Consider the following 11,146-nt stretch of genomic DNA (forward strand, 5'->3'; position numbering starts at 1 on the left):
CCTTTCCCTCACCCCTGATCCCCTTCCTGCCTGCTGCAGGGCACTGAGGAGCCCCCCTGAAGGGAACCCCGAGGGGATGAAGGGGTGACCCTGCTCTGTCCCAGGCTCTGGGACAGGAAGGAAAGGAGGGAACGGGCAGGTGGTGTTCCAGCGGCGCCGGGATCTTCCTGGGAGGAAGGCTCCACCCTGAGGCCACAGACAGCAAAGCAGCACGGAGCAGTCGTTTCACCAACAATAAGCCACAACTTTATTAACCGATAGAAATAGTACAAATTTTAAATTTAGTTGTATTTTACTCTTCTCTGAAACACCAAAAAAGGCTCCTCCCTCCGGCGGCTACATCGTCAGTTCCTGTGGGGAGAACGGGAGTCAGGAGGCAGCCCGGAGGCAGCAGCTCCCCTCAGGGACCCCCCCAAAGCCGCTGCCCCCCTGCGCTCACCATTATCGCGTTTACGATGTCGTTACTGTTGTTCTTGAGGGCTCGCACGGCCTTCGCCCGCGACACGTTCGCCTGCGACATCACCAGCTCGATGTCTTTCACCTCCACGCCGGTTTCGTCAACCTGAAGGAGAAACAGAGCCCGGGATTGGTGCCAGCTGCAGGCTTGGCACGGGCTGGGATTGGGTTGGAAGGCAGGAGGCCAGGCCCGCACTGCCAGCACCCCCAGGGCAGGAGCCTGTGCTCTCCCTTTGCCATTACAGAACCGCGGATGAAGGAGAGGAATTTATGGATTAACCCGAACCACGGCGCCACAGAGAGGCTGGGGAAGAAGGCCTTACCTCCTCTTCCTCGCTCTCCTCCTGCACGGTGGGGGTCTGCGTGTTTTCCTGGATGTTGGAAACAGGTTCTCCTTGCACTTTGAACTTTTCAGCAGCTGCCAGCTGAGCCTGCTGGGACAGGTCCTCGATCTGCAGGAGGGAAGGGAAGGAGAGGAGCGGTGAGACCAGTCCAGCACATTCCCTGGCAGGAGCCCCACAGTGCACAGGTGACAGGAAGGAACCCTGCCCTGCTGGCGCCAGGGTGGGCTCACCTTGGCCTCGCCGAAGACGATGTAGGTGTCTGACGCCGGGCTCTTGTACACGTCTGGCTTTGTGATGACAAAGAGGATGTTCTTGGATTTCCGGATGGTGACTCTGGTGACTCCTGTCACCTGGCGAAGGCCCAGCTTGGACATTGCCTGAAAAACACCACGGAAAGGTCAGCGAGGGAAGAAGAGCCCTGGAGCCAGATGTGCCCACTCCTCTCTCCAGAGAGTCCCAGCTCCAACATTTGCTGTGTGGATACACGTGGAAACGTGCATCTGCTGCCACGGAGCAGCACTCGCGGGCTGCCAGCTGGAGGGAACACTCCAATCCAGGACTGGTGACATCCCCAGCGTGCCTCTGAGCCCCGGGGCTGTTCACCAGGGACAGGTGAAGCCTCACCTTGCGAGCTTTCTTCTCGCTCCGGCTCTGTTTTGCTTTGCTGACGGGTTCTTCGTCTATTTCGGCTGCTGCCGCGAGCTGCAGGGAGGGAAAGCCAGAGGGATCCGTGACAACGCTGGGGTGACACCGCGGGGACCCTGACCCACCGCGTGGCACGTGCCACCTGCCCTACCTGTGCCTGCTGCGTCGTGGCCTGTGTGGAGTCCTGCTCTTCGAGCTCTGGTACGGATTCATCGCTGTCGGACTCTGTGCCAGACCCTGCGGAGACACACACAGCCCTCACTCTTCCCACCCCAGGCAGGTCCAGGGCACGCTGCTGGTGCCCGGTGAAGCCACCAGTCAGCCCAGTTAGGTGGTGACGGAGCGCTCCCCGCACTCTGAATGCCATCAGGAGCTCTCATTGCACCCCAAATGCAATCAGCAGGGTGGCACGAGTGCGTCCTCAGCCTTGCCATGGTGGGAGCAGCGTGCCAGAGGTGCCTGGAGGCTCCGGAATGAATCCTGAGGTGGCTCCAGCCTGTGGCACCAGCTCGAGGAGGAGGTGAGTGGCACACCCAAGCGTGTGCTGAGGTGGCAGTAGTTTAGTGTGACAGGGCCTCTCTTGAGTCCCCTCAAATCCAGAGCTGGCACACGGCACCGAGACCCCACTCACCGAGCCCCCAGGGCTGCTGCACATCTGGGACTTCACTACAGACGTGATCTGGGATAACTCCAAACCCTGCTCAGGGGACAGCACCTCTGGGTGCCCAGAGGGCCACCAGCTGCAGTGCCACCACCACTTGTGACCCACGGCACCGACCACACCAGTTGAAGCAGAGCTGGGTGTCCCCAGCCTCGGAGGCCGGAGGTCACCTGGAGGTGACCCTGACGCTCCCGTGCAGCCATTACCTGGATCCAGTCCTCTGGGAAGGGTCTCTGTGCCCACTGCACCAGGAGCAACTTGGCAAACCTCTCTGCAGGGCGTGCCCGGGTGCTCCCAGCACTTCAGGCATAGCGTGGGGACATCCCAGTTTGGCACCAACACTGCCCACATCCCCCCTTGCACCGCCAGCCGGACACGAGGCCACCGCGCGGCCACCACACGCAGCAGGGCCAGGCACGTGGCATCTCTGTGCGAAGCCAGCTCAGCTCAGCTCATCTCATCTCGCAGTGCCCATGCCACAAACCACAGACCACAAACCACACCGTGCTCCGTGCCCGAGGACACGCGTTAGTGACCGTGTCCGAGCCCCGTCCCTCCCCGCGGCCCGGCTCACCGGGACCCCGGGCGCCGTTAGTAATCCCCCGTGGGCAGCCAGTGACACTCCATGCACACGGCAAAACCGAGAAATACCCTTGTCATTCTTGAGGAGGGGCTGCGGGACCCCCGCGGGAGGGGACAGCTCCAGCAGCACGGGCGGCTCGGGGGGGAGCAGAGGTGGCAGGTCCTCATCGTCAGCGCCGGGCACGGCTTTCGAGGGAGGGCGAGCGGCCGGCTTGGCCACCTTGTTATTGGCGAGGGGCTGCTGCTTCTTGCCAGGGCTTGGGGGCTTTGGAGGGGCACCAGAAACGCCCGTGGATGGGGCAGGAGGTGGGGTTGGGGCTGCTGGAGTTGGAGCGGCCTTGACAGGGCTCTTTGGGGGTGCCTTGGCCTCAGCAGGGCTTTTTGAGGGTCCTTTGGCTGCAGCGGGGGTGGCTGGAGCTGGGGTGGCTTTGACAGGGCTTTTTGGGGGTGCCTTGGCCTCAGCTGGGGTGGCTGCAGGAGGAGTGGCTTTGACAGGGCTTTTTGGGGGTGCCTTGGCCTCAGCTGGGGTGGCTGCAGGAGGAGTGGCTTTGACAGGGCTTTTTGGAGGTGCCTTGGCCTCAGCAGGGGTGGCTGGGGGGGGAGTGGCTTTGACAGGACTTTTTGGGGGTGCCTTGGCCTCAGCAGGAGGAGTGGCTTTGACAGGGCTTTTTGGGGGTGCCTTGGCCTCAGCAGGAGGAGTGGCTTTGGCAGGGCTTTTTGGGGGAGTCTTGGCCTCAGCAGGGCTTTTTGAGGGTCCTTTGGCTGCAGCAGCAGCTGCTGGAGCTGGGGTGGCCTTGGCAGGGCTCTTTGGGGGTGTTTTGGCTGCTGGGGGGCCAGTAGGAGGTGGGGTGGCTGGAGCAGGGCTCTTGGGAGGCACCTGGGCAGGAGCTGGAGGTGTTTTGGCCTCAGCAGGGGTGGCTGGAGGTGGGGTGGCTTTGGCAGGGCTCTTTGGGGGTGCTTTGGCCTCAGGAGAGGCTGCAGGGGTTGGGGTGGCTTTGGCAGGGCTCTTTGGGGGTGCCTTGGCCTCAGCAGGGGCAGCTGAAGGTGCAGGAGCCACAGGAGCAGATGGGGCAGTGACAGGGCTGCCTTTGGGAGACTTCTTGGCTGCTCCAGGGGAAGCCGGAGCTGGGGTGGCTTTGGCAGGGCTCTTTGGGGGTGCCTTGTCCCCAGGGGGGGTGGCCGGAGCTGGGGTGGCTTTGGCAGGGCTCTTTGGGGGTGTTTTGGCTGCTGGTGGAGCTGCAGGAGCTGGGGTGGCAGGGGACGGGGTGGCAGGGGACGGGGTGGCAGGGGACGGGGTGGCAGGGGACGGGGTGGCAGCGCCAGGGCTCTTGGGAGCACTTTTGGCCGCAGGTGGGGTGGCTTTGGCAGGGCTGGGGGGACTTGGAGTGGCAGCTGAGGCAGCAACAGAGCCCTTGGCAGCATCTTTGGCTGAGGGAGGGGCAGCTGGAGAGGGTGGCACTGCCATGGCCGGTGTGACAGGGGCACAGGGGACAGTGACCGGGCTCCCAGGAGCCGCTTTGGCCGCAGGAGGGGCGGCTGGAGCCACCATGGCCGGTGTGACAGGGGCAGCAGGAGATGTTTTAGCCACAGGAGGGGTGGCCAGAGGTGCCATGGGTGGGGTGACAGGGACGGAGGGGGCAGCTGGGGCAGTGACCGGGCTCCCAGGAGCTGCTTTGGCCGCAGGAGGGGTGGCTGGAGGTGGCACGGGCGGCGTGACAGGGGGACAGGGGGCGGCAGCTGGACTTGGAGGAGCCGCCACGGCCGGTGTGACAGGGGGACAGCTGGCAGAGGGGACAGCAGGCACAGGAGCTGCTGCTGGAGACCCTGGGACAGAGATGGCAGCTCCCAGGGCGGGCGTGGACAGGGCAGGAGCCACTGGAGCTGCCCGAGGGGCCGGGCTGCCAGGAGGGGTCTTGGCCACCGAGGGGGGGACTGGGTGTCCCACAGCTGGGGGGCCCACGGGACAGGCCTTGGCAGCAGAAGGAGCAACTGGGAGCAGTGGTGAGACTGGGGCACCAGGGGCCGGGCCAGCAGGGGACATCCCAGCTGGCAGCAGAGGGATAGGGGGTGACAAGGGAGCTTTGGGGGCAGCCAGGAAGACAGGGGGAGAGATGGCACCCACCAGGGCTGGAGCTGAGGCTCGGGGAGAGGCTGGAACAGCAGGAATTCCAGGAGACGCCGGGGCTGAGGGAAGTGGGGGTGACCCTGGACTCTGGGGGGACACTGCCACCGTGGGAGCAGGCAGCAAAGTGGGAGGCACTGGTGGGGGAGATGCCAGAAGGGGACGGGATGGGGGAGGTAGGAGAGGAGCTGGGGCTGCTCCAGAGGCAGGGAGAGGAGCCGGGGCTGCTCCAGAGGCAGGGAAAGGAGCCGGGGCTGCTCCAGAGGCAGGGAGAGGAGCCGGGGCTGCTCCAGAGGCAGGGAGAGGAGCCGGGGCTGCTCCAGAGGCAGGGAAAGGAGCCGGGGCTGCTCCAGATGGAGGGAGAGGAGCTGGGGCTGCTCCAGAGGCAGGGAAAGGAGCTGGGGCTGCTCCAGAGGCAGGGAAAGGAGCTGGGGCTGCTCCAGAGGCAGGGAAAGGGGCCGGGGCTGCTCCAGAGGCAGGGAAAGGGGCCGGGGCTGCTCCAGAGGCAGGGAGAGGGGCTGGAGCTGCTCCCACAGAGGCTGCAGCAGCAGCAGTTTTCATGGGAGAGGTGAGAGCAGCTGGGAGAGAACTGGGGCTCAGCGGGGGGACAAGAGGAGCCACTGTCACTGCAGCAGAAGCAGCAGCCAGGCCAGGTGACACTGGAGCTGGGAATCCTGGGGACAGTGGGCTAACCGGGGCAGGCCCTGGAGAGCCTGGGGCTGCAAAGCCCACGGGGGCCTGCGGAGCTGGAGGAGGGGCAGCGGTGACTGGGCCCAGCAGAGCCGGGGCGGGGGGCTGGGGGGGCACAGAGAACACGGGGATGGCTGCAGCTGGCACCACGGGGGGGGACACGGGGCCCGGGGGGCCTGGCAGAGCCTGGGCAGTGCTGGGCAGCTGTGCCTGGGCGGATGGAGATGGAGTCAGAGGTGGGGAATGAGCAGCATGAAGAACAGCTAAAGGAGAGAAACAGAGTGAGCCATGAGAGGAGGGAGGGAGAGAAGGAGACACAGGGAGGCGGCATGCGGCCAGCCCTGGCATTCCTCTGGCATCTGTGCCTGGCTTCTGGCCCAGCAGGCACTGCCAGGGTCAGCACGGACCAGGACGTTCATCCCCTTGCAGAACACAGATTTTCCTGAGAGTCCTGGATGGCAGGAGGCACTCCCTGAACCACCAGGAAGCCCCAGGGGTGCAGGGATCCAGCTCTGCCCTACCAAAGGGGCTGTCACAACCCCAGAACTCTGTCAGGACACCCCCACGAGCCTGGGGTCACCCCCCGGGCTGCAGGGAGCATGGGGGAACAAAGACCCACCCGAGGAGAGGAAGGGAAAATCAAATATAACCCAGTGGCACGTGGAATTACTCCTGGAGTGCCCTGGGAGCCCCCTCCCTCCAGCCAGGGGTAGATGCCCTGAGGGCACGACCTGGGGGTGTCAAAGGCCCCCCCAGTGCCCTGGAAGCTGTTAGGGTTAAAGGAATGCACCCCCAGAACGGCACACGCTGGTTAATGCGGCACACGAGGGGTTACAGGAGTACCTGGAGCAGGGATGGGAGCGGCCACGGGGGCAGCTGGAGCTGAACGGGGAGAACAAGAGTTTGTTAAGGCAAGTCCCACCGAGCGGGAGCTGCTTCCAGCTCCCCAGGAAGGTCTGAGAGAGCCTGCGGAGAGCCTGGCCATTGCCAACACCAGCTGGTGAGCCCAGGGCACTGCTCAGGCCACAGGCCATGCCAGGGCTGAGCTCCCAGCTCCCGAGAGCCTGCAGAGAGCCCTGACACTGCCAACGGAATTCCCAACGCCAACCAGCAATCAAAGGGCACCGTTTGGGGAAGAGGGTTCAGCTCCCAGCTCCTGAGAGCCTGCAGAGAGCCCTGGAGAGAGATTCCCAACCAGTAATTAAGGGGCACCGTTTAAGGCAGAGGCCATGAGAGTTCAGCTTCCAGCTCCTGAGCCAGAGCTGAGAGCCTGGAGAGAGCCCTGATATTCCCAGTGAAATTCCCAATGAAATTCCCAATGCCAAGCAGAAATCAAAGGGCACCATTTAGGGAAGAGCCCATGAGGAGGGTTCAGCTCCCAGCTCCTGAGAGCCTGCAGAGAGCCCTGACATTCCCAGTGAAATTCCCAACGAAATTCCCAATGCCAAGCAGCAATCCCCCTTCCATTTAGGGAAGAGGCCATGTCAGGGCTGAGCTTGCAGTCCCTAAGCCAGAGCTGAGAGAGCCTGGAGAGAGCCCTGACATTCCTAGCGAAATTCCAATGAAATTCCCAATGAAATTCCCAATGCCAAGCAGCAATCAAAGGGCACAATTTAGGGAAGAGGCCATGAGGAGGGTTCAGCTCCCAGCTCCTGAGAGCCTGCAGAGCCCTGACATTCCCAGTGAAATTCCCAATGAAATTCCCAGTGCCAACCAGCACTCAAGAGGCCACGAGAGGGTTCAGCTCCCAGCTCCTGAGAGCCTGCAGAGCCCTGACATTCCCAGTGAAATTCCCAATGAAATTCCCAGTGCCAACCAGCACTCAAGAGGCCACGAGAGGGTTCAGCTCCCAGCTCCTGAGAGCCTGCAGAGCCCCGACATTCCCAGAGAAATTCCCAATGAAATTCCCAGTGCCAACCAGCACTCAAGAGGCCATGGGAGGGTTCAGCTCCCAGCTCCTGAGAGCCTGGGGAGAGCCCTGACATTCCTAGCGGAATTCCCAATGAAATTCCCAATGCCAACCAGCAATCAGAGGCCATGGGAGGGTTCAGGTTCCAGCTCCTGAGAGCCTGGGGAGAGCCCTGACAATCCAATTGAAATTCCCAATGAAATTCCTAATGTCAACCAGCACTCAGAGGCCATGGGAGGGTTCAGCTCCCAGCTCCTGGGAGCCTGCAGAGAGCCCTGACAATCCAATTGAAATTCCCAATGAAATTCCCAATGCCAACCAGCACTCGGAGGCCATGAGAGGGTTCAGCTCCCAGCTCCTGAGAGCCTGCAGAGCCCCGACATTCCCAGAGAAATTCCCAATGAAATTCCCAATGCCAACCAGCACTCAGAGGCCATGAGAGGGTTCAGGTTCCAGCTCCTGGGAGCCTGCAGAGCCCTGACATTCCCAACGCCATTCCCAGTGCAGATCCAAGGGAGGGAAGAGCCCCGGGCAGGGCAGTGCTGCTCCAACCAGCAGAACCAGCCCGGGCACGGTGCCACCCTCAGAGCTGCAGAGCCCAGAGCCAGCCCCATTCCATGGATCCTGTCCCTCCCAGGTGCTGTGTATCCCTGTCACACCCTGGGATCAGGGTCAGTGTCCTGGTCTCGCTGCCACCCAGGAATGCAGGGAGTGACATCCCTGTCCCTGCCCTGGGAATGGGGTCCTCAAAGGTGCTGCCAGTTTTACCCCAAACCACGGCAGGCCTGGAGCTGGACAGCAGTGCCAGCGGGTGCCAGGACATTCCCCGCTCCAGGGAACGTCCTGGTGCCTCCCAAAGGAGCAGCACGGAACAGGCCATGCAGGGCCACCCTCTCCAGAACAATCCTTCTGAGCACATTCCTGATCAACACAATCATTCCTGCTTCTCCCTCACAGCCCCACCTTTCCCTGGGCCCTTCTCAAGCATCCCAAGCCAAAGGATTCCCCAAAAATCAGGGGATTTGTGCCCAGAACCCCTGTGGATCAGCCCCACATCTCCAGGTTTTTTCCAAGGAATAAGATGAAAATCCAAGGAGCTGCCTGAGGAAAGCCACGAGCGGCAGAATTTTGGGAGCTGTCAGTTGAGAGGGACGGGGGAGCCATGGCAGGGAGGGGGCCCCAAAAAGGAATCCCAGCCACGCCGGGAGGGATAAGGAGCTCGGCAGCTCCTGGGAATCATCGGTGCAGCTGTCACAGCAACAGCCATCACTCAGCTCCCTCCCTGTGTCCCCTCTCTGTCACCAACCCTCAGCGGTGGCTCCCCAATGGGACAAACCCCAAATCCTATGAGAGACCCCCAAATCCAACTGGGCAGACCCCCAAAATTCAGTGAGAGACCCCCCAGATCCAAAGGGACAGATGTCCAAATCCAAAGGGACAGACACAAAAAATTCAGCGAGAAGCCCCCAAATCCAATGGGACAGGTCCCCAAATCCAACAGGACAGACCCTCAAAACTGAATGAAAGACCCCCAAATCCAGAGGGACAGATCCCCAAATTTCAATTAAAGACCCCAAATCTAGAGGGACAGACCCCCAAAATTCAGTGAGAGACCCCCAAATCACACGGGACAAATCCCCAGATTCAACAGGACTGACCCCCAAAATTGAATGAAAGACCCCCCAGATCCAAAGGGGCAGATCCCCAAAATTCAGTGAGAAACCCCCAAATCCAACAGGGCAGACCCTCAAATCCACCAGAAGACCCCCAACTCCAACAGGGGAGACCCCCAACTCCAACAGGGGCGCCCTGTTCACCCTCAGATCGGGTGACAACACCCAGTCATGGAGCACACCCAAAATCCCATGGAAGACCGCTGAATCCAGCAGGAAAAACCCCAAACTCCAACGGGACAAGCTCCCAAATCCAGTGGCACCAGGACCCCAAATCCAAGGGGACAGGCCCCCCAATCCCATAGGACAAGATCCCAAATCCCATGGGACCTCAAATCCAGTGGGACCGGGACCCCAAATCCAGTAGGACAGAATCCCCAAATCCCATAAAACAGGACCCCAAATCCCAGGGGACAGGATCCCAAATCCCAGGGGACAGGATCCTAAACCCCATAGGACAGGACCCCAAATCCAATGGGACCGGGACCCCAAATCCCATAGGACAGGACCCCCAAACCCAACGGAAGAGACCCCCAAATCCAACGGGACAGGACCCCAAATCCAACACCCCGACCTGGCCACAACCGCTGCCCTCCTCTCCCACCCAAACCGAGCTCCGAGCCATGCCCGGTCCCGTCCCGGCACTTGGGGACACGAGGAGTCCCCGGTCCCGGCACTTGGGGACACGGAGTCCCCGCTCCGCTCTCCCGGCTCCGGTCACGTTCCCCGCGGGACCCACAGAACCGGCCCGGTTTGTTTCGGCCACAGCGAGACCATGGAACGGACACCCCAAAAGCCCCGCGGGGGACGTGACGAGACTCAAACCGGGGTCACGCAACCCCCGCCGCCACCGGGACCCGGCCCAGCCTCCCCGCCCGGCGAGGGGATCCCGGGAATCCCCCCGGGAATCCTCCCCAAACCCGCCCCCGGTCTCACCTGTCTCCGCCTGCGGCTGCGGCAGCTCCTGCTCCGTGGCCGGGACGGTTTCTGTGGCTTCGCCGGGCATTTCTACGGGAACGGACAAACCGACAGGCCCGGGCTCGCCGGGGCTCCGGGACAGCCCGGGGGCCAGCACCGGTTAACTCGTCCTTCCCACCCCGCTGGAACACCGAGCCTCCCTCTACCGGGACAATCTACCGAGACACCTCGGCCGCACGACACCCCGGTCCCGGGCCCGGGCCTAGGCCGCCTCTCCCCCCCACCCCCGCCGGGGCGCGGGGCCGCCCTCTCTACCCTGCCCGGCGCGCCCACGACCCCATGGATGGCCTCAACCGGGCCCTGCCGGCCACCCGCTCATCCCGTTAGCGGCGAGCGGCGCCCCGAGCGGCGGATGGCGGTGGATGGAGGCGGATGGCGGCACGGGACTCACTGTGCGGGGAGCGGGGCCCAAGATGGCGGCGGAAAGAGACCGAGAGGGCAGCGCGACTTCCGGGAGCGCGGCACTTCCGGGGCAGGGGGAGAGGCCGGCAACGCGGTCCGGTCCGGCCGCCATGGCCGCGCTGCGCAGTTCCGGGCTCTGCTCGGGCCCCACCGTGAGGGCGGAGAGAGCCCGGGGAGGGGAACGGGATCCCGGGAGGGGAACGGGGGGAACAGGGGGTCAGGACAGCGGGTTAGAGCAGGGTTAGGGGTCAGGACAGGATTAGGGGTCAGGACAGGGGGTTAGAGCAGGGTTAGGGGTCAGGACAGGGTTATGGGGTCAGGACAGGGGGTTCAGGCAGGGTTAGGGGGTCAGAGCAGGGTTAGAGGCTCTGGACAGGGTTATGGGGTCAGGGCAGGGGGTCCAGGCAGGTTTAGGGGGTCAGGACAGGTTTAGAGGGTCCAGGCAGGGTTATGGGGTCAGGACAGGGGCTCCAGGCAGGGTTATGGGGTCAGGGCAGGGGGTCCAGGCAGGTTTAGGGGGTTAGAGCAGGGTTAGGGGATCAGGACAGGGCCAGGGCAGGGGGTCCAGGCAGGTTTAGGGGGTCAGGACAGGGGCTCCAGGCAGGATTAGGAGGTCAGGACAGGTTTAGAGGGTCCAGGCAGGGTTATGGGGTCAGGACAGGGGGTCCAGGCAGGGTTATGGGG

The 11,146-nt window shown here is 63.0% G+C and overlaps 1 protein-coding gene across 1 annotated transcript; it reads right to left on the minus strand.

Annotated features, from left to right (window-relative positions):
- Window positions 1–220: 220 nt before the first annotated feature.
- NACA (nascent polypeptide associated complex subunit alpha) lies at window positions 221–10,532 on the minus strand. Its single transcript, XM_038164426.1, has 8 exons — window positions 10,452–10,532; window positions 10,019–10,090; window positions 1,597–1,682; window positions 1,425–1,502; window positions 1,031–1,177; window positions 780–908; window positions 440–562; window positions 221–351 (listed from the first exon to the last, which is right to left on the minus strand). Exons 2-8 carry the CDS (start codon window positions 10,086–10,088, stop codon window positions 337–339), a joined length of 648 nt encoding a protein of 215 aa, XP_038020354.1. The 5' UTR covers window positions 10,089–10,090; window positions 10,452–10,532; the 3' UTR covers window positions 221–336.
- Between the last annotated feature and the right edge of the window lie 614 nt (window positions 10,533–11,146).

This window comes from Motacilla alba, chromosome 29, assembly GCF_015832195.1.
Source record: "Motacilla alba alba isolate MOTALB_02 chromosome 29, Motacilla_alba_V1.0_pri, whole genome shotgun sequence".
Classification (NCBI taxonomy): domain Eukaryota; kingdom Metazoa; phylum Chordata; class Aves; order Passeriformes; family Motacillidae; genus Motacilla; species Motacilla alba.

Coding starts and splice junctions, on each gene's coding strand:
- NACA (XM_038164426.1), bottom strand. CDS start 10,088: ATGCCCGGCGAAGCCACAGAAACCGTCCCGGCCACGGAGCAGGAGCTG. Junction 1,683..10,018: donor GCAGCCGCAGGCGGAGACAG/GTGAGACCGGGG, acceptor GTGTCTCCGCAG/GGTCTGGCACAGAGTCCGAC. Junction 563..779: donor AGGAGAGCGAGGAAGAGGAG/GTAAGGCCTTCT, acceptor TTTCTCCTTCAG/GTTGACGAAACCGGCGTGGA.